At 42.2% G+C, this 23670-nt stretch overlaps 1 protein-coding gene across 35 annotated transcripts in view; it reads left to right on the forward strand.

The window, feature by feature from the left end:
* Positions 1–23670, forward strand: part of ADGRL3 (adhesion G protein-coupled receptor L3) — an 804652-nt gene that overhangs the window by 473145 nt on the left and 307837 nt on the right. For 30 of the 35 annotated variants that reach the window (XM_074950298.1, XM_074950303.1, XM_074950302.1 and 27 more), the window contains exons 6-7: positions 16483–16497; positions 18599–19399. The exons of 1 other annotated variant lie outside the window; for it this stretch is intronic. In XM_074950298.1, the coding sequence (XP_074806399.1) occupies positions 16483–16497; positions 18599–19399 (816 nt within the window). The remainder of the gene's footprint in view (positions 1–16482; positions 16498–18598; positions 19400–23670) is intronic. 4 more of the 35 variants (XM_074950299.1, XM_074950277.1, XM_074950292.1 and 1 more) reach the window with 1 other exon arrangement.

Here is a 23670-nt window from a genome sequence, read left to right on the forward strand (position 1 = left end):
TACACAAGCAAATTCCCCTTGAAGTCAGAATAAGGCCTGCATAAACGTTGAGAGCTTCAAGATCTGGTCTGGCATGAACTAATCAATGTGTGTGCATTTCAGTACGGAAACATATTCCAGCGTCATGCTTCCTAAGGGAGTGTTGGAAATGATTGGGGATTCGTTTTGGTTGCGAAAGCCACAGCCACATGACTGTGGATGTGAGGTGCAGCGCACCGGCCACGCTGGCCACAGCTGCTCTTGTTCTTAAGAGTACAGATGTGCAGAAGAGGCCACCAGAATCCGTGGGAGACGCATGCATATGTGGCAACTGCTACCCCCTTTACAAGGGGCAGCATGTGCTCCCTCCAGTGCCCACCCATCAGGGAAGGGGGATATGGTTGGGGAATGTAATGCTGCCCTCAGAGAGTGAAAATAGTTACATTTTGGCTGCCCCTCCCCCCCCGCCCCGCTCCGTCAGGTGTGCCAATGTGGGAAGACTCTTTACATCCTACACATGTGCACGCCACTTCACATCCAGCCATTTGTGTATAGGTGTTACAGACACTGCTATGGGGTCTTTCCTTTAACCATCCCCACTGTTCATATCCTTCTATAAAACATCTCTCAGCTGCAGCTTTGTGTCTATCCCATGGCTGACTCAGTCATAGGGGCATTGTTTTTCATGACATTTTAATAGGCGGTTTTGTCCTGGCAGTGCCCATCTCCTGTGATGGGGCAGGGAATCAAACCCAGGTCTCTGAGGACTTCGACCAGTGCCTCAATCACTGGATAGTCTTTCCTTTCTGACTTAGTGGCTATACGTTTCAAAAGCTAAAGCTAGCTGATATAAGTGGTAAGATAAAGTAAAGTTTCTTAAACAGTTTTCTGTGACAGTTACTTTGGCACATGGCTGATGAGATCACACGTTTCTGTTTGGCAGCCCTCAGGATCTCATGGAGTGCTTTCTGAATGGGACCAGGGAACAAGTTCAATCAGTGTCATTACCTTTGTGTCGCACGTTGCTTAAATATATCGCTTTCCAGTTAATTATCTTAATTAAAAACATAGAAGGTCACACCTTTGCTTTGGTGGTAACTGTATTCAGAACAGTCACCTTTTATGTGTGTCGTTACAATTTGTTAGATTGTTAAATTTGGTCCCAAAAGACCAGTTACACCATTCCCTACACTTCACTTAATCTCCAAAATGAGTCAGGACCAAAAACCCCTCACATCCAACTGTTCACTATTTATTAGGCCCTCTCCCCAACAGGTTAGAGGGGAGGAGAGAGAAAAAGAGAGAAAGAAAGGTTTCCCACAGACCTTTTTTGTTTGTTTGGTGGACACCTTTTGTGGATCATAAAAAAGCCCTTCACTACTGCATCGTGTTATGGCTAATGTAGATAATATTGAGAAGGGCACATCATGCTACACCCCTCTTTTCAGCTCGTTTTAAAGTGGTGTTAGACCGACCGAGAATTATTAAAGGGAAACGCAGCCATAGGTGCTGATGTCAGCACCATGCTGTGTGATCGAACAAGAAATATGGTAGATACTTTAACTCACAAAGACATGAGATACCAGCCAAGGCTTACATTACTGCAGAGCTGAGAGCTTTTCAAAAATATTTTCTCTGAGGAGAATCAGATTTCACTCATACTTCTCTCAGCAAAGACATGCCTGAGCAATGATTATGAGCTTCTTTTTGGACCTGTGCAATCCACTATTACACAGCCAGTCTTTTAGTTGGCAGTATGACAAACAGTTCATTCTTCCTCTTGATGGAAATATTATAAGAACACATGGAGCCTTGATTTAGCTCTCCCCCAAAGCAACAACATTTCCTGTGATTTTTCAGACTTTTTTTCACCTCATTCTTTAGGGTGAGATACTTCCTGAGTGCTATGAGAGTCTGTTGGCATCCCCAAATTCACCTCATGACTGGAGGACGACAAATCTTAATGACCATCAGGGTTTTATCCCTTTTGAACTCAAACAATAAGTCATTAACATCAATCCAGCAAGGAAGATACAAGCAAATATGCAAATTATGTCTAACTAGGGGGAGTCCTTGGGATCCTGCTAAGGTTGCCAGATTAGTCTTTAATGCCATGAATATTGGACATTTCTGGAGTAGGATGTATTCTGGATATATGGTTATTAGGATGAAAATATTTGCATTACACAATCATAGGTTAGGATCAGAATTTCATGAACGGCCACAATGACTATACAGTGAAGACTGAAGCACATCTACAAGTGGGTTCTATAAAGTTATCCTCAAAATGGGCAAGCAAATTTCAGAGAGCACTGCTTTTCACCTTTTTATATTTTAGTATTTTTAAGATTTAGCTTATTTTCTTTTTTATGGAGGAGTTATGTTTAATCGTGGTGCAATTTAATAGGGCCCCACTCTTCAGCTGCCATGTTGGAAACAACAATTCAGTTGCCAATAAAGTGTTTCTGGATAAATGGAACGCATAATTCAGTTTCCAACAGCACTGAACAGACTGCCCTAAACTGTCTTACATTAACTCATCTTGCTGCTTATTTTTAATAGTCACTATAGATTAAGAAGTTACTGCTATTTGTCTTATCACGAGCTAATAGCATTGCAGACTGTTTTACGCAAACAGATCATATGTGCAAATGATGCAGTTATGTTCAGTAAAAATTATTCACTTCTGATGAGCCAATCAGACAGCATATGGAAATATTTTTCCTGAATGGCTTCTCAGCGATTAATAGGCTTTTAGACTTCATCTGCTATTCAGAAAGTTACTTTAAATTCGGGAGGGGCCTGCTTCAGTTTTGAGATTCATGGCCATAAGAAAATATTTCCAACTAATTCTAGTAGATATGTACTAAGTATATAACACTACTTGCTTTGTTTTGTTTTGTTTTCCACTGAGGTAGATATTGACACTTATTGTCCCTTTTAGTGAAATATCTTGACTGAGGGGAAAAAAATTCTCTTGGATAAATTAAATGTAGGTATTCAACTCAACAGAATTCAATATCTGCTTAATGGAATATTCATCAGGAAATTCATTCACTGTGACTAGGATCAGAGGTATAATTTATTTTTAAAAATCCACAACATGTATTACTGGACGAATAGAGTTTGGGGAAATCTGAGCATAGCGTTCCTGCACCTTGCTTGGAGCCATTAGAGTTGGACAATTTTTTTCAGAGGAATCATTTATTCACCAAAAAATGCAGTTTGGTTGACCTGAAACTGGTCATGAATTTGACATACATTGTTTCAGTCCTTCCCAAAATGGCTGGAGAAGGTGGTGATGGTGGACCCCGGCTGTGCTCCCTCCCCCGCCCCAAACAAACAAACAAATGAAAAACCCTCACAGCTTTAGCTAGGTGACTAGGGCACTCACCTGCAATGTAGCACATCTAGCTTCAAATCCCTTCAAATTTGCAATGGACGCAAAATGGACCTTTTCATTTGGCCAAACATTCTGTAAAATTTCAGATTTGGTTCCACCCAAATCAATCTCCCCACCCCCGATTTATTTATTTATTTTGGAACGTCCACCAAACTGAAAAAACTGCATTTTTCTCGCTCTAGAGTGGCCATCTGAATGGGATTGTCTGTTCATTGAAGTTGGTACTGGATCTTCAGCACTTGCATAATTGGGCCTATAACGTACTTTTTGTTTTTTGTTGTTGTTGATTTTAATATAGGCCTTCAGAATCATAAGCTTGAATTGAGCTTCAAAATAACATTTTTCCCTAATAAAATGTAAGGATCCATTTTGAAACTTCTGTATGCCTAAAGCTTGGCAATTGAGTACATAGTTTAATGAGCCTGAATGGAATAATAGAACACCAGGGGAAAACATTACTTATTTATTTGTATTGTGGTATTAATCAAGAGGCGCCAATCAGGGATTAGGACCCCGTTATGCCGGGTGTTATACAAACATTTGACAAAAAGATGGCCCCTTCCCCAAAGAGCTTAAAATTAAGGTCAGGTCTACACTAAAAAGTTAGGTCAACCCAGCTACTTTGGTTAGAGGTTTGAAATATCCACACTGCTCTGCCATGTAGTCGGTGTACACAGCGTTAGATCAACAGAACAATTCTTTCATCTATTGGGGAGTGGATTAACTATTGTGATGGAAGAACCCTTCCCATTGCTGCAGTGAGTGTCTAGGCTGAAATGCTTCAGCGGCACTCCTACAGCATTTCTAGTGAAGACACAATCACAATAAAAAAGACATACTAAGTAACTTGTGTGCAAAATGTTACTGTTCTTACCACACAGGTGTTGGCCTAAAGAATCTCTAGTGGACAGCAGATAGTGCTCAACGTGGGCATTCTAGTTCCTGATTAACTAAATATTATATTGAGTTTACTTTTGATATTACTAACTAAAAAAAACCCTGTGTACTCTTACGTTTAGTGTTATGTTCAAAAGAGCAGACTAAGATCACTGTTTACATGTGAAGGACCACGTTAATAGTGTGGGAGGTTTTACAAATCAATCAGATGAATGAAAAGCTAATAGAAAACACCTTTGGAAAAAACATTGGTTTCTACATCATCCTTAGATACCACATTTAAGAGTTTAATTTAGAATGTGGCTGGTGAAAGCATTTATGGATTAATGACATTTTCAGCCTGCCCACTTCACAGTGAAATTCGTTAGGAGGTGATAATTTCGGGATCACATTATAGGAAGCCATTGCAATACGAAGTGCTTGAGCGGCACTTTCGTTCACTGGTGCATGGGTATTATTTGAAAACCATAATTTAAAAACTGAGCCACTGAGATTACTCCTGCCTCTTATTAAACGAAGGATTAGCAGCACTTCATTTGCCCAGAGAGACAGATGGCTGTCAGGCATTTTTGCTGTATAATACATAAAGATTTTAATGATGACCATATTGAGGGTGGAGATATAGATTGTATTTGTTTACTGAAGCACTTTTATATCTTCATGGCAATATGCACATTTCAAGCTAAATGTGCCCCACAAGAGGTCTTGCCCTGTTGCGTCCTTTTCTTTGAAAGACCCATGCCTATGAAAAGATCATACAATGGGTGCTTTATTGGGGCAAATACAAACCGGAGCGAAACCCTGCCCTTCAGCGGAGGCAGCCAGCACATGGAGGATGAGCCGGGTTGCTGCTCAATGTCTCCGCTGTAGCAGGAGTCTGTCTGGTCATGGGCAGGAGACCCTCCCAGTGGGCCCGTGGGCAGAGGCCTCCAAACTGTGAGCACACTGCCCTGTGCCACTACTATGACCAGAAGAAAAGTGCACGCTGGCCAGCTGCTAGCTAGAGCTTGCTGCTGATGTAAGAAGAATTGCTAGCAGACTGCAGTGTGGTGTGTGTCTGTATTCCCGCCACAGGGCACGGGGAGCCCCTGGGTCCCTTGTCTGGAGCACTCATGTCCAGCAGTGTACTGTCCTGTGTTGCTGAATACACAGAAGTAGCAACTCCTTAGGTTTTCTTCCCCCCAGGTCTTTTGCATGGGCGCGGGATTGGGCAGGATCTAACCTTGGCCGTGTGGTTTTAATGATATGTTGGGAAAATACAACAAAGCAGAGATTCAGACACACTGAAGGTTTCAAGCATTTCAAGTTTGTTTGCCAAAATAGTTTGTGCCGTTTATATGCTTTGCTGCCTTTTTCTGTGGTTTTTTTATAAGCTTTCTGTGGTTTTTAACTGCAGATAAGAAGGAATCAAGTATGTGCGCTACCAGGGCTTATGTCTGTTTATTGAAAATCTGCTGTGGAGAACTTGTGCTACTTTCCCTGCAGCCTCCACAGTCCTCTCAAAACCTCCCTGTGTTCCATCACAGGTTTGGGGCCAATATTAGTATTAACGATCATATCTAAACAGATCTTGCCGGGTGGTGAGGTCGGGCAGAGTAGGAGTCATGAGTAGGGTACTGTATGGATGTCTTAGCCCCACACCCTTCTTCCTGTCTTTTGCCTGTCCATTCCCACAGTTGACTCACACATCCATCACCACCTTCTCTCTGTTGAGAGTTAGGAAGAATCTTTGCACCTGATTCTCATCTACACTAGAATCCCTTTTTACTGGCAGAGCTGTGTAAAGGGGCCACAGTGTATGTCTATACTTAATCGTGGAGTGTGACAGCAGCTCGAGTAGCATATCCAAGCTAGCTTTCATCTGTCTAGTTCTGGTCATGGAGAAGTGAAACCATAACAGCGTGGGCTATCCGAGCCCACCCGTAATCCTGGATAATTACTCACAAAGCTAGGCTGCACGGAAGCCTACGCTGCCACAGATTTACTGCTCTGGTAGTTCAGCTGGCTTGGGCACATCTGCCCAAGCTGCAGTCACACTCTGTGATTGCAATATAGACACCCCCATTGTGTGACCGAGACTCAGACCTTTTCCTGAGGGCAGGATATCCTGTAACCTACTGCAGGGTTTCTTAGGCACCTGGTGCAGGCCACTAGCAGAGACGTGGCTAGATCCATCAGTCTAGTAATGATACAGCTGTTGGTTTATTCCACACTACCAAGACTCTTCCTAGTTATGAAAACAACGAGAATTCTGGTGGCACTGGCACCTTAAAGACTAACAGATTTATTTGGGCATAAGCTTTCATGAGTAAACCCCCCACTTCTTCATATGCATGGAGTCTCTGGACTCCTCGTTGTTTTTGTGGATACAGACTAACACGGCTACCCCTCTGATTCCTAGCTATGGTAACTTTTCAGAAGGTGTTGGCTAGTGGATACGCTTTGGTCTCTTGGATTTAAATGCATGATTTACTTGAACCTTCTTTGGACTCAATCCTGCAGAGTGGCCAAGCACCTAGGCTTATTTCTGTTTGGGCCAGAGAGTTGAGGGCTGTGGGGAAGAAGTTCTGGTCTTCACATCCGCCATCAGAATCCAACAATATCAGCCTTCCATGCAGACTCCACTGCTACTCTGTGTGCTGTGGTGTGACGTGCTCATTTGGTACTCACTTGCAGACTCTGCATCATATGTTTCCCTTACATGTAAAAAACCCACAGAAGGGAGGGGGAAATAATTTGGAACAGCAAGGTTCATCACACACTCCCACCCTGCCTCTTTGTGATGTGGGGTTGGCTGTGGATTCTTAGCTGCCATGTAATGGTGTGTGAGGAACGCCTGGGATCGATGGGAAAATGAAAAGCCTTTGGGTCTCTGGCCATCCTCGTGCAGCAGCCCTGGCGCCATACCCCTTCCAGCATCCTCTCCAAAGCACTGTCAGCATAGCTGATGTGATGCTATTGGATGGACAAAGTCTGCAATCCTGCAGGGGAGACATTGTAACCTCAATGGTGGTCATAGGTACCATGTTGCTCTAAGCAGCAGCATCTTACGCAACTGAGACGAGGGTAATTTACTCAACTGCCAGCCACATCCCTTTTCCCAGTATGCATCACAGAACATGCATTGTTGGCATTAGTTGCTGATCAGGTTATGTGCACTAAGGACAATGTATGACATAGTAGAGTTTCACTTCTGCATGATACTGGATCAGCTTATTTTTTCTCCCCTACGTGCCTGGAGCAGAGCCTAATATGGGAGCCCAAGATTGCATTCAGATCAATACAGTGGACAGTACATTCCCTGACATCAAATGAAGACTTGTCACAAAAATTATTTAATTATGTTTTTTTGCGAAGGACGTTAGCAGCATTGTTTGGATTGTTATTGTCTGATGTGGGAAGTAACCTAACATGACAGGCGAAGTCTAATACGGTAGCCAAAATGTGCATCTGAGACACGTCTTGGGATTACCCGTGAAGTCCAGGGAATTGCTACACCTGCTTACAGCATGACAGAGCTGCCTCTGTGCCCGCTGGCAGAAATCCTCTGCTTACCACTGGCAGCACAAGAGCTCTGCTCGGGGCTCCGCCTGCCCCACTCTTTCTCTCTGCAAGCTAAAGATTGACACAGCCCACTTCCTTACACTCTGCACTCAAGTGCTCAGCCTCTTGTCTTCTGGACACCTGCAGCATACCCCAGTCTGTTGCCTCCATAGAAGTAATTCATCCTGGTTTACCGGCTTCACCTCAGTTCAGCATGCTGTTTAGCAGAAGGCACTTAGACATGTCTATAATAAAACCAAATGGAAGTTTATTTAACAAAGCTTGAGTTCAAGATTCAACTGAAAGCAAGTACAAGGAATTGGAAACAAGGATGCAGGTAAAAGAAAAACATGAAACACAATCTATAGCCTAACAACAAGTAACTTTCTTGTCTAATAAGTTATTTCTCACCCAGTGGTCAGTTCGTACAGTGCTTGTCCAGTCCAGAGAGTTGGGATCCGCTTTTCATGAGACACTCTCTGGTAGAATGTTACCTGTTTAAAAGAGAATATGTGTGCCCTTTTTCAGTCGTGGGGCAGGTCTACACTACCGCTCAAGTCGATCTAACTTACGTCACTCAGGAGTGTGAAAAAGTCTACACCGCCCCCCAGCGACGCAAGTTTTGTGCTGTCCACACTGGCACTGTGTCTCCTGCCGATATAAGCTGCTGCTTCTCAATGAGGTGGAGTAATTATGCCGACATGCAGCTGCGCCAACGTAGCACTGTAGTGTAAACTTGCCCTCAGACATTTGTCTTTATCAGTGCTCAAGTCTGCATCTTCCCCAGCCTGTAAACACAAAGCTGGGCTGGGGCAATGGATGTCAATTGTTCCCAGACGTGAGGAAAAGCTCAGTGCAAGCTCAGAAGCTTGTTTCTCTCTCTTTCGCAAGTTGATCCAATAAAAGTTATCATTTCACCCACCGTGTCTCTCTAGTTGTTCTCACTGTGGACTGAGTCAGGTCCGAGAGCCACCCCACCTCAGGTGACAAGTTTCACCTCCACTAGTTTTGGAAACCAGTATTCTACATGCCAGATAACTCTAAAAATGTTTTCTGTGTAAACATCCTGCAATAACCATGACAACCAGCTAGTGCTAAGCTTTTGGTGGAGATCCCACATAACCCCCTCCAGTGGCCTATTGGCCACAGAAGTTATATTCCTGCCAGGGCATGTCTGTGTCACAGCATCCATCAGTTTTATATAATACATGGTGTGATGCGATTGATTACATGCATTAGAATTTCTGAAAGACAGAAAGTGGCCTCACTGAAGATCTTGTTGCTATTCCAACCTCTCCGACACTCTTAACTTTCTTAATTTCCTTGAGTGATTTATGTATTTATTTAGATTTCTAAGATTATAGTTCCCTGGCCTGTGCTTATGGGCACCCCGTTAATTAAAATAACCAATACAAAGACGAGTGTACAAGGCTACTTATATATAAATAAATATCCAACAAACTCCTTCAACTTTCAGCCCACCCTCTTTCTCAAGCACCCCACCCCCAATGTGTGGCTTTGCAGTGCACCCAGAACCTTAACAAATGTGGGCTCTGGCAGATCGAGGTTTGGAGCTGAGGACCCCCAGTCACCTCTTGTTTATATCCAGAGTTCAAGCACTTCCCCTGATCTCAATGGTGACCATTCACCATGGAGAGAGGTGTAGGATATAAACCAACAGTCATTGGGATGGCTGCTGCAGTCCTTCACTCCTAGCTCAAACAGCTTTACACAGAATCACTGAATTGTAAGACTTAAAGGGACCTCAAGAGGTCATCTGGTTCAGTCCCCTGCACTCATGGCAGGACTAAGTATTATCTAGACCATTCGTGGCAGGAGGTTTTCTAACTTGCTTTTAAAAATCTCCAATGATGGAGATTCCACAACCTCCCTAAGCAATTTATTCCAGTGCTTAACCACCCTGAGAGTTAGGAAGTTTTTCCTAATGTCCAATCTAAACCTCCCCTGCTGCAATTTAAGCCCATTGCTTCTTGTCCTATCTTCAGAGGTTAAGAAAAACAGTTTTTCTCCCTCTTCCTTGTAACAACCTCTTAAGTACTTGAAAACTGTTAACATGCCCCCCCTCAGTCTTTCCTTCTTCAGAGCAAACAAACCTAATTTTTTCAATCTTTCCTCATAGGTCATGGTTTCTAGACCTTTGATCATTTAGATGTATAAAAAAAAATCTCCTTTTTCATGACGGAATAAACACAGACTGGATGATCTGTCCTTGAGAGTATTTTGTCACTAAATAAAATCTTTAACTTGAATTAAACAAAGGGGTGGATGGATGGATGGATGTAAATTGTTAACTCTTCTTGAGGGTAGAGGAGAATGGAACCATCCTCTCAATATACTATCTGGTGTGACACCTTTTATAAAAGCTGGAAAAGCATTGAACACAATTTTTTAGTTTTAAACCTTTCCCCGCCCACTGTATTCTCCTTAAACTATTCATCCTTGAGTTGTTTGCTCCTGTTGTGTGTTTGAACATGTGGAAAAGTCTTACTTTTCCAGTCCACAAACAGTTATAAAACTGGAATGTTATTAAATATTCAAACCCAAACGAACACAGCTGGCACAAGCCTCATTGCTGTTATGTCCTTTCAGAGCATACCAAACTCTGGTGCAACCACACCCTGCTCCAGAACTGCCCATTTCTTCGGCAGAGCTCAAATGGAGCAAGAGGAGGGTCCTAAGAACCTGGGCTAAGGTTTAAATTGATTAAATGAAAGAGCAAGAGACCAATCAGTTCCCGCACCTACCCTGGCTGACCAATGAGTAGATAGAGTCTCCAGAGGAGGAGCGGCCATCTTTGCATTCCCCCAGTATGTGCTCCCCTCTCTCTTCTACTGGGGCTCTCTCAATCACTTCAAGATCCATCAAGTTTCCCAGCCATTGGGGCAGGTAACTATACCCCTGTTATTCCTTTCTGCATGCTACAAAAGCGGAGAGTGCCATGCAGGACTGTTCCTGTGACACAGTGGTGGTTGTCTCCGAAATATGCGTTATGAATGGCTGAGAAGAACTAGACTTGCTTCTAAGTATATATTAGGAAGACAACAATTAATGTTGTATTCTGCTCAAGTGGGTTAAGTGTGCTGGAGACTTTTAAGAAGCAGTTTTCAGAGAGATGGCCATTCAGTGCTATCAACATGTGTTTTGTTAATGGGGATCCTGGGTGTCATCATGGAATCTGTGTATTTATTGTGGCACCTATGGAGATCAGATATTGTCCTTGCAAGGAGTACATGTGAACTATACTAGTCAAAAGAAACACTGGAAGGAATTGGGGTGTGGAGAGAGTAACGTGTCCCAGGCTTGTACAGCGGTTCTTTGACTTGTTTTTGTGCTAGCATAGTGATGTTGATACCAATGGTGGCCACGTTGCAGACCGCACAGGAGGTGTAGGGGATACCGTTGATCCATGCTAATGAGTGCAGTAACAAGAATAGGTGTAGCAGGACTTGCTGTAAGTGAAATAAACATGTCTACAGTTGTTTAAGTTGTGATGAAGTGTTAGGACCACATCAGTGATATGTGCAGTGTGTGAATTTTGTGAACTGAAATCTTTATCGTTAAAGTACTGTAGCCCATTCAGACATTGCAGCTATGATGCAGACTTCTCTGTAATTCATGCTTTCTGAGCAAATTGTTAAATTCTGTGAATGGCAGTGCTGATAGTTTTGAAATGCCGTTCCATAGTACGCTATGAAGGAATCGGAGATACGGTGAAAATTGCTCAGTACGTTTAATTTTTTTCATATTATTATATGATATGAGAACCAAGGGACACTCAGTGGGTTAAATTCTCCAGGCTTCCAAGATACCACAGTGCAACTCCTTTGAAGCAATGTGGAGTTGCACCAGTATAATCAAGAGGAGAATCTGGCCCATTGAAATTCCAGAGCAGTAAATTTAGATCCAATAGAAGGACGTACTTATTTGCTTGACCTATGGAAACCACCAAGCAGGAGATGGTCATCTACTGTGGCTGGCATTTTACAACCACTAATAACATGTAGTTTAGCAACATAAGGGTAATGAATTCTTCACAATGCTCAGCTGGTCATGAGTAAATTCTCTCCCCCAGCCTGTTTCCTCCTACCTATAGCATTGCACAATTGTTTTGGCACATTATGAGAGGATTTTGCCATCCTCTGAAGCATAAATTCGTATCCACTACACTGCCAGCAGTACAGTTGGAAAGATGAATCAGTAACAATTCCTATGGGGCTAGAAGCTTTGAGACACATCACCTATGCCTTTAAAAAAAACCACCCTCATTCTTCAAGAAAATTAATTATGGCCAGCTACAGCCAGGTGTAGTGTTGGCAGGTGCTGTGCAAGTTTCTCTGTAACTGCTGGGTCCACTTGGTTTTAATCCTGACTGGTCGCATCACTGCTTTTGCAGTGCTAGTGTCAACCCTCTCTCCTGCAGAATCAGCCATGTAGCTAAGTCCACTGCGGCCTTGAGAGCGACTAGCTAGAGTCATTTCACTCTTCACCTCAATCTGTTTTAAGCTAGAGATGAGTCTGAACCAAGGCCCCACATCCAGAGACCGCTGAACTTTGGAGAAATTTGCAGCAGGATCTGACCCCCTATGGGTAGTTCATGCTTCTTTCCACATCAGGAGCTGTAAATTGAAACCCCATATATAGAAAAATAGATATAGACAATATTCAAACCTGTTCCTGAAATTTTTCTCTTTGAACTTGGAGAGCTGGCAGGATCAATCTCACAGAGGAGCCACAGCCTGGAAATGCGTGTTGTGAATTCTTGGAAGGCAAAATCAAAACACATGTACCTTCCTCTGTGGTATTGCCCCTTGTCCTTGGAAGTGTCGCTCTCTGTTCTCTGAACCTTGCCATACTACCAGTAAATGTTCACTTCTCCCAGAAACAAGTGACATCCCCCAGTGATATTCTATGGGTTTTGTTGTGCCTTCCACCTCCAGTGGATGAGGCACCAAGAGCCCAGCAGAACAGAATTTGGGTAGCACGTAAACCATTTCCAGCCTATGACCCTAGATAGATGTACTCTTATTTTTCTTTTCAGTGAAGCACCATGTACATTGCTGTGTAAAATAAGATTTTTAACAGTAACAGTAGAATCATAGAATATCAGGGTTGGAAGGGACCTCAGGAGGTCATCTAGTCCAACCCCCTGCTCAAAGCAGGACCAATCCCCAACTAAATCATCCAGTAATATTTAGGTTGTAAGTCTGCTTCTCATCATGAATGCAGATGTCCAAGATTAAGACTGGTGCATCTTTACCTATGAATACAGAAATCACATTATCTACAACAGAATCATTAACACGTCATAATTTGCCAACTCTTCTCACACCGTTACCATAGGTATCTCCTAATTCTAAGTACAGGGAGGAACTGTTAATTTCAGATGTCTCTGAGGCTTTCAGTGATGCTCTGTAAAATGTTGAATTTTTAATGGTGAGCCACTTGGTGTGTCTTCTGTTGGCTGGACTACGGCCTATTCCCTGCACAATTAGCTATAGCTCTCATTCAGAGCAAATTGGTGCAGTGTTCTTCTTGCCTCTCCTGTTGTCATTAGTTTTAAGGTGTGTTGTCTGTTTTGTTAGATGGATCACAACTTCTTTCTTAAACTTTGATACTGCAGCGGCTGACTTTGTGTGTCTCTGATTTTCTCCGGTGGGGCCATAGAAGGTGTTGGTTCTTTATCAGGGCTGTTTGTTGTCTTCAGTGTGCTTTCCTTCCCACGAAGGAGTGATTTTCAACAGATGCAAGCATGCTACCAGCATTATATAAGCTACACCACTGAAGCCTGCATTACCATGCACCAGTGACTTGGTTCAGATTGACTGCACAACTAGTGACCTAATACAGTGCCACCTCATGACACAGGCAGGAGGGCAGACAGGAAATAGATCAGTGCCTCATCTACTGTAGGAACATCAAGTTTACCTGGTGACAACAGCAGTTTGAGAGCTGAATGTTAAAATCCCTGCCTGTATTGTGGTCTTAAGGAGAGGAAAGGGGCCCGCTATCTGCTGATTCTGTGCGAGGGTGACTGTGACCAGAGTCCCGTGGGAGCCGACGGAGGTCACTCAATTAGGGTGAACTGCAAAGAACAGGGCAGGCATTCACCAAAGCTGGTGGACATTCCAATATGTAGATTTACCAAGCCAGCATAAAACAGCTTCTTTATTACCTCACTGATTGCCCAGAACATAGTTCCCTTAAAGTAACACAGACACCCAAGTCAAATATGATGAGGATTACTGAAAATGTTATTCATCATATAAAAAAGTTCTACCAATCCCAAAGGATTGGACACATTACCTCCCAGGTTAATGAATATTCCATATCTTACCCAAGTACACGCTTACAGCCAATTCTTATTAACTAAACTAAAATTTATTTAAAAAGAAAAGAGAGAGAGAGTATGGTTAAAAGATCAGTATACATACAGACATGAGTACAGTCTTGAAATTCAGATTCATAGCAGAGATGGTGAGCTTTGTAGTTGCAAACAGTTCTTTTAGAATTTAGTCCATAGGTTATAGTCCAATGTCCAATATCATATTCAGGGTGTTCCAGCTTAGGACTGGGATCTCAATCTTGCGACTCAAACTTCCCCTGATGAAGCTTAAGTAGATCTGAGATAAAAAGGATTGGGACCCAAGAGTCTTTTATACAGTTTTCTAGCAGCCACTTGACCATAGAGTCCTGGGTGAACAATAGGCTTTTGCTGTAACCTTCTGTTTCCTAAACCTAACAGGCAATTAACTGCATGGATTAACGTAAGATAATTTATCCATTAAGCAGTTTATCACAAACTTTAAAGAGACATATAGACAATGACATCATTGCACCCAAGATTCATCTAAATGTTAATATCCCCTTTTGATCTCTGAATCAATAGCTATAGTGACAGACAGGAGCTGTCTGTTTACATGGCCAGCATCTATAAGTAAACACATACAATTAGCATCACCTCTAATTCTCTAACAATACAGGTTTGCATTTCAAAGTTCTAGCCTATTTAGCATCCAATGGCCCTAATTACCATTCACGTACTTTCTAACATGTCTTTAAAGGTTGGCTTTGGGTTAGTTAGCCTGCAAGCTATTTAAGCCTTTCTGGTCATGTGTTATACTTTGTATAAGATTCGTTGCAATTATGTAACAGTGGTAGCAATAGTGATTGTCATGGTTATATTTTAATTAGACAACATCACATTTAGGAATGGTGCATATAAAATGGAGTAGTGCAGTGCAGTGGAAGAGAAAGTGTAGGACATCCATCTCTTCCGAGATTCTACACAAGACTTCTGGGTGAAAAGTCTATATCTGCTCTGCAGGCATGGGTGGCGGGTGAACAAGCTGTTGGGGGCAGCTAGCCCCTTGCTCCTCCCCCTCTGCCTCCCCCCCGCCAGAGCCCAGAGTACCCCCCTCCTGGGCCCCCACCAGAGCGCTGGGTGAGTGGCGTGTTCCCAGCACCCCCAATACCGGGCAGGCAGCTTGGCATGGCCATAGCCCTAGCGCCCCCAGCTCCAGGCCTTGTCAGCACTGGCACCAGGCTTTCTTCCCCAGCCACTGTGCTCCGGAAGAGCGGGAAGGGAACTAGAAGTAGGCAAGAAAGTCGTCAGGCTGTTTGGGGAGGCACAGCCTCCCCCAGCCTATGATACCCACCGCCTATGTCTTCAAGGGCCTGATCCAAAGAAGATTGAGTTGATGGGAGTCTTTCCATTGACTTCAATGGATTTTGGCTCAGGCTGTAAATTCTTCTTGGGATAGGGTGTAAGGTTATGGCACCAAAGCCTTTCAGTAGTGTACACATGTGCTGAATAGGGTTGTTCCAGCACTGAGGGGATCAGGTCTGCTAAAAAGGATGAAACTCATTGAAAGCACTATAGTGCCTGATAAACAGAATAGATCTATGTTACAGGATATGGGCTTTTTGGTAGCACATTAATATTAGTAACATGTTAATATTTTAACAGCCATGAATATTTACATTTGTATTTTAAAATAGCGGTGTATTTAAATCCTTCCCATTGTTTTGTTGTTAATGAGGAAGGCCATCTTGATGATGATGATTTTATAAGTGCTGATGGCGTGCTTGGTTCTGTACAAGACCTAGACCCAAATCCTGTGAACACTTAGGGACCTGTGCGACTTAACTCACCTGAGCAGTCCACTCACGTCCAGTGGAAATACTCCCCTAGATAAAGTTGTGCAGGTTCATTTGATTTTTCAGGATTTGGGCCATGGATATCAAGACAGACCCTATCTTGAATAGTTTATTCTATCTAGAAATCTGTTTCAACCCTATTTCAATTAATAAAACTCTTATTTTATGCTGTGAGCGTGATCCAAAGGCAATGGAAAGATCTCTGATTGAGTTCAATGGACTTTGGATCAGGCCCTGATTGCTTTTAAGATTGTAGTACACCTAAGTCATGTGCCTGTATTTTATCTAGTGTATATCAGAGGAAAAGATGTTTTACATATTTATATATATATATATAACATTCACAAAATATAGCAATAACTGAATTAAATTAATAATACTTCCTTTCATTTGGAAGAGGTATAGAAAAGTACCTGGCCAATACAGTACCATTAATCTATTCTCTTTTCTCCTTTCTCTCTTTACTTCTCTCTCTACAATAGAAGTGGAACAAAAAGGTAATTAAATACCTTTCAAATTATATATACTACTTATTTATAGGCTAAGTTATTTAACAGTTTAACGTTTAGTTGAAATACTTTTGTCATTAATTCTCACTTTTTTTTTTTTGTTAAAGTTTATTTAGTTTCTCTGCTGCTCAACTTCACAAGATAATATATATTTTTTGCTGACAAGATTTACTGGTATAGTTTTCTTTCTCAATCTTCTACTCTAAAAGCATGATTATTTTTTTTAAAAGACCCTATAGACACAGTGCCCCGTACATTAGCTACTATAAAACAGTGTCACAGCTTCATTGGCTCCACGGAGCTCTATCAGTTTCTACTAGCTGAGGATGTGGCCCAAAATTTTGTGTATCGTTTGAATTTGTGATTTTTCCCATATTCTCTCTTTTTTCAGGGGGCTTAATCAACTTCTGCACTGCTGAAAATAATTGGTTGACTTCTAAGCAAGAAGTGATAATTCAACTGCCCCGTATACCAGCCCCATACTAATAGAAATGTCTAATGGGGCACTTGTGCCTGGCCAGTTGTTATGTTTCAGGTCATCTTCATACCACAATAACACACACAAGAACATTGACTCAATTGTAATATGTGATGAGCCCTCTCCAACTCACATTGAAGTCAATGGCAAAACTCCCATTGACCTGACTGAGAGTTCGGTCCGCCTCTCGGTATTGTGTCCAGAACTCATGTAGCTTTAAGTCATTCTTCCATGTCAGTCTGCATCAGCACAAGGGTCCACCCCTGGATCAGTTGCAGGATTAGGACCTTGGTGTGCACTTGAAATTTACTTTGTCGCCATCAGTTTGTTTTTTATATTGTAATATCCCGTCGCACTCCCAGTGTGCCAACACACATACATTTGCAGTATATTCTTCCCTTAATACAGATGCATAACTCCAGTGAATAAGAGTTAATCTGGGCATCAAAGGGAGAATATAAACTAGACTGCACTGTATTTCGCTGTCACATACTGCAATCATTTCACTGCTTGCCAGGTTGTGCTCTGGCCCACGCTGTGTGTACTGCACTGTAGCACATAGTTCTCCTTCAGCTTATCAGGCAAAGATCAGATTTAAGTGTTACTTTAATTCTTACATTGGCAAGGCACATGTGCGGTGCCTTCTTCTAACCTCTGTCCATGCAACATATCACCCTAAAACCAAACGGAACCAGCTGATCCCTGTCCCATTTCCATTCCCATTCTGAAGTCTGAGCAGCAAAGCACAGCTAGCCAAACCGTTCCTGTGTGCTCCTCTCATGTAACCGTAGAAGGTATATGTTTTAAATTTGAATACTACTGTGTTTAACAGGACATTTTTAACTGATTAAAATCTAGATCTTGGGTTCCTCTCCAGTGAACTTTATTCTTTTCCTTCCTTTCTTCCTTCCTTCCTTGCTTCCTGTCTTTTCTTTCTCCTCTCAGTATTCATCCATTGTTCATTTTTAATTGTGTGGACTGCATGTTCTGTGTGTTCTGTAGCAGCTTCAAAAATCTTATTGCTAGTTATGACCCATACTAGGGTATTTTTGTCTTCCTGTTTGCTTTCAGTGTTCCTTTGAGTTGCTGAGGGATTTGCCTCTGTTTTGCCATGGTACCTTTTAAATATTTAATTCCACCTGGGCTGTAAGGATGGGCGCTTTTTTTTAATTTCCATTTCTAGGGCAATCTTCAGCAGACTGTTCAAACTAAATATGTGGAACAATTCCCCAGAAATTTACCCCTTCACCTAGCAGGTATAGATATAGTGTAGAATATAATCTGAAAATACAAACCCATAAACCCTTTGGGAATACATATTCATTTCAGAGTTTAGAAAGGCGAATAGTCCAAGTAAGTACACCAGTAAAAATAGATTCCAAAGGCAGTAAGAAAATGAACTGATGTTGATTGAAAAGGCAGCAAAAATCAATATGGTCCTATTCTAGACCACACGCTGCCCGTGGTGAAGATAATCTGCAAACAGACTACATTTGTTGTGGGCTGATCGTACTCTGCTGCAGAGCTATAAACTATTAGAAGTTAAGACCAAACCATCAGAGCTCTTTTTAACTTTCTTTTTTTGTGTTTAACTCTTTTCCCCTCCAACAGTTTTTCTTTGTCCTGGCCTACTAAAAGGTGTATACCAGAGTGAACATTTATTTGAGTCAGACCATCAGTCTGGGGCTTGGTGCAAGGACCCTCTACAGGCTTCTGACAAGATTTATTACATGCCCTGGACCCCGTATAGAACGGACACCCTGACGGAGTATTCTTCCAAGGATGATTTCATAGCTGGGAGACCAACGACTACCTATAAACTCCCTCACCGGGTAGATGGCACTGGATTTGTAGTGTACGATGGGGCTTTGTTCTTCAACAAGGAGCGAACCAGGAATATAGTCAAGTTTGACTTGAGGACAAGAATAAAAAGTGGGGAGGCTATCATAGCAAATGCCAATTACCATGACACCTCTCCTTACAGGTGGGGAGGCAAGTCTGACATAGACCTGGCGGTTGATGAGAACGGGCTATGGGTAATCTATGCAACCGAACAAAACAATGGCAAAATTGTCATTAGCCAGTTAAACCCTTACACCTTAAGGATCGAAGGGACGTGGGATACAGCCTATGACAAAAGGTCAGCTTCCAACGCTTTCATGATCTGTGGGATTTTATATGTGGTTAAGTCTGTGTATGAAGATGACGACAATGAAGCCACAGGAAATAAGATAGACTATATTTACAATACTGACCAAAGCAAGGATAGTCTGGTGGATGTTGCCTTTCCAAACTCTTACCAGTACATCGCTGCTGTGGATTATAACCCCAGGGACAACCTCCTTTATGTATGGAACAACTATCATGTGGTGAAATATTCTTTGGATTTTGGACCACTGGACAGCAGATCAGGTAAGGTTCTGTGCTAAGTTTTGCTTTTGGCTTCCATTATCTATAACCTGAAGCTGGTTTGTTTTTTCTGTGAAGTTAAAGTATGTTTCTCTTTGATTGCATGTGTGTGTGCATGACTTAAGGCCTAATTCTCGTCACCCTTAATGCTTAGCTGCTTCAAAGAGACACCGTACTGTTTACAGAACATTTTCTTTATAGCTTACTTTGAAAATAAATGGAAATGGGAATAAATTGTCAGTGATAAGCCTGAGCCAATCTCCAAATGTCTAAGTTCCTGTTCAGATCATCAGAATCACCAGTGGAGATGCCTGTTCCATTGCATTTATTCTATCCATGAATCCCCTTTGCTTTTATGACCATGCCAGAACATTACTTTTGTAATTGTAAATATTGTAAATACCATGGGGCAGACCCTCAGCTGGTTTAAATCAGCATGGCTGCAATGAAGTCAATGAAATGTTAAAGAATGTCATGAGCTGAGAATCTGCCCCCAGAGATGTGCAAACATACAAAGATAAAAACAAACGCAAACAGTTGTTTGAGTCTTTGCTTTCCTTGAGATAAGCAATTCTTTTTACCTTCTCTTAAAACAATCTAGAGGAATAAGTCATTTAATTGCATCAATTTGTTTTCCCCCCCAATTAATACTTTTTTGTGGACTTTAATTGAAAGGTACATCTCCAAATGTAGCTTGTATACACACTGGAGAGCATTGCCATAAAAATATTTTGTACATGCAATTGCTGAAATGAAACAATAGGCCTTTACTCCTTACAGGGGATCAGTGGCAAAGGATCATGGGAATGTGTCAGCTTGCCCTCTGTAGTGGTTTAAAGAAGTAGACAAGGGGGCACATTGAAATCTTAGATCTGTAACAAAGTCAAATTAAATTCAATTGAGCTGGAGACAGCCTGTTCAGTGCTTTTTACAGAGTGAAACCGAATATTGGTTTTTCTCAAAAACTGCTAATTAATTGCTGCTTTTTAAGGAGTTACCTCCCTTTGTTATTTTATTGGGAGTTGGATTCAATTACTGTAAAGGAATCTTTTGAAGAAAGGTCTGCTTAGGGTCCACAAAACCTATGAAGCTGATTGTTAACGCATATCTCCAGGAGGTTATATCGGATAGAAGGAAATGGTCTATCCCTCCTGCTCTTCAGTCTCTAAAGGGGCCATTCGCTTCCTGGGTGCCTGTCGGTGGATTGGTCCCTTCTTACAAAGATCTTCTGCTAGTCTGTTTCCTTGCCTGTTGGGTGGAAGTAACATTGAAAACGACTCTGCACTTCCATCAGTATTCTCCATAACAAATGCTCCAAGAACGTCAACTAAAATAGCAGTGTGCATGTTCTGGTGTACTGCATGCAACATCATGCTCCAGACTTGAGCTGAGGACAAAACTGTGAATGGTGTACATGAAATGAAGACCCTTCCCTGTACCTTTTATGATCCTAACATTAACCCGAGCTATTTATTCTGATCACCACCATCTGGTGACCCAGCTGGCATAAATAATCTAAAAAAACCCACCCTTGTCTCCTACTGTACTACTGGAGTAAAACAAGGATGGTGTTTGGACAGTTACACCCACTGAGGGGGTGCTGCTTATTCTCCACAGCAGCAATGCTGCCTCTGCCTCCTCACCGGGGAGTAGTCCTTCAGAGCTGTAATTGCCCCTACTCATTACATGGGGTCCTTCGCTCTGCTCTGTACCCCTGTAAGAGACAGCTACCGTCTGGTCTGCTGACATTTGAGGCTGTTGGTGTAAGTAAATGCTACTCAGCGTGACTGAGACCTGCAGAATTGATCCCTTAAGCCCTAGCCCTTCCCATAACAAAACGCTGGGATTAGAAATAATTAATGTTGCTTGTCAGGATTCAAGGCCATGCGTCAAGTTCCACTCTGTTACCGCAGTGGGAATCCAGAGTAATCTCACTGGCTTCAGCAGCGTTACGCTGGATTTACACCAGTGTCACTGGGAGCAGAATGATTTGACCAGAGCAAGCTGTCCATGAACATATGTTCACCCTCTAGAGAAGAATTTTCTGTTGGATTTTAGGGGTAATTCATGCTGGGACATACATATGTAGGGTTCAGGGTCTAGTCTAATGCAGTCCTTTTTGACACAGATGGACTTCTGCCACTAGTGAAAGTGGGGGGAGGGAACGTAGTTTCTCCTGTATACTCTTGCAGTAAGGAGTGTAGGGCTCTTGGGTGTTGTGTTATTGCAGGAAGTTAGTTACATGTGACACTGTGCGGGACACGGTGTCAATTTTGAACAGCTACAGTCAAACCAATTAACTTTCTAATCCATTTCTCAAGACATGTACAGTTTCTGTTTTCTGGGCAGGTAAAACAATATAACATATATTCTGCTTACCTCTTCTTTGGCAGAGCTGAAAACAGGTTGGTTTAGGCTATGCCTTCACTGCAGTTAACTTGAGATATCTACACTTCAGTTAGCCTAGCTTGAGTCACAGAAACCAGGCTGCAAAATAACTCTCTTTGAGCTGCACTGAATGATGGGAGCAGTTGCTGATTTGTGCTAACTCAAGCTGTTGCTAGATCCCTGCTGGGCCAGCAGGCTTGAATTTAAAGTGCTATCACACTCCAGCTAAAGATTCTTGCCTGTGTGTGGGAGTTGCGTTCGGGGCAGCACTTGAGTTAACTCTTCAATGAAGAGAAGCCCTTAAGCTCACCCTGGATACAATGGTGGTGACATTTGTTGGCAGGGGAAACCTTTTGAGAAAGTGTCAGTTGTTGTGGGTGCACTCTTAGTTGTGAGGGCGTTAGCTCTCTGGGTGTTAAAATGCTTTGCTTTCTCAAGCTCTTACTAGACTCATCCACTGCTCCTAGCACTTCAAGAAACAGAGGTGGATGGAAATGCCCACAGTTGGTTGGAGATTGCTTCCTTTACTCATAGCAGTGGTCCACACCTTTGTCAGTCAACAGCCAAGCTTCTGTGAAGTGTTCTAGCCAGGCTAACTTGGAAGGCCCTTAAGCAGCTTGAATTATTATTGAATGGGGCTGCCTTGCCTTTTAGGTAGGACAGAGGCCACCAAGAGCATGTTACAACTGTACTGCCTAATCCAAACTGGTTGCAGATCCTTTCTCTGATGTTGATGTTACTATCTGCAAACTCTAAATGATCTAGCACCAGATGACCTTAGAGACCACTCATGAGCCCAGATGTGACACCTGAAACCTGCCCTCCTTAGAGTGAAACCTCCCGGAGCAAGATTGGCTGTTATGTAGAATTATCTCCTGCTGGAAATCTGTCAGAGTCTAAGCATATCTATTTTTAGAACATGATGCAAGATTCACATTTTCATTCAGCCTTTTTTTAGTAACTGTGAGTGTTGGAATTTCCTTGGCAGTCAGTTTCCTAGCTGGAAACCCTCCACTCCGATTCTGGTCTGTTCAGGACAGCTGATTAGCTTGCTTTAGTGGGCTTAGAAATATATGCTTCCTGTTTTGGAGGAAATGTTTTATTCTCTTGATCTAAGTTATGTCCAGGAGCCCATCCATTACAGTGCTGTGTACCTGACAAACGTGAAATTAATAAATAGTTATGCCCATCTGGCAAGAGGTAGTATTCATATAATGCCTATATGTGTGTTGGAGACTTCTATATATTGTATATTAGCACGGTGTTTTACCAGGTATGCAATGAAATGTGGTACTACACTATTGTACCTACCTTTGACATTTAAAAAATGCACAGAATGCATGTTAAATGTTTATACCCTAGGTTTGTGTTTAATATTGGAATATGCTCTCTTGACATGTGATGGCAAGCATTTAATTCAGTAAATTATTCTGCTTCTTCTTTATCCTCTTTTTTCTAAGCAGTTTTACAATGTAGATAAGGTGAACCCTCTGTCCTTAAAATATGCTAATTAAGTGCATTTGCGTCTCAGTTAAAAGATGTGGCAGTGTAGTGATGAATAAGAACTTTAAACACATATGACACCTCGTTAAAATGTAATTTTCACATCATACATCTGAGCCCTTTACTTTGACAGCTGAGTAATGTGAATGGTGGGCAGAGAATCCTGAACATTTTCAAAGCAGTCACGTGCTAATAGGTGCAGGAAAGCGGCTTCCTGCATTGTTCAGCTTGAAACATCCTTGCCAGGGAAATACATCAAGAGAGCTGTAGAATTTTAAATCACGCTTGCGTACAGGATATGAATTGCTACAGTTTCAAGATCCCAGTGTGATAAGACACATTTCCTGTCTCTGAAATTTAATCCACGCTGCATTTCAAAATCC

The sequence above is a fragment of the Natator depressus genome, chromosome 4, assembly GCF_965152275.1.
Source record: "Natator depressus isolate rNatDep1 chromosome 4, rNatDep2.hap1, whole genome shotgun sequence".
NCBI classification, from domain to species: Eukaryota; Metazoa; Chordata; order Testudines; family Cheloniidae; genus Natator; species Natator depressus.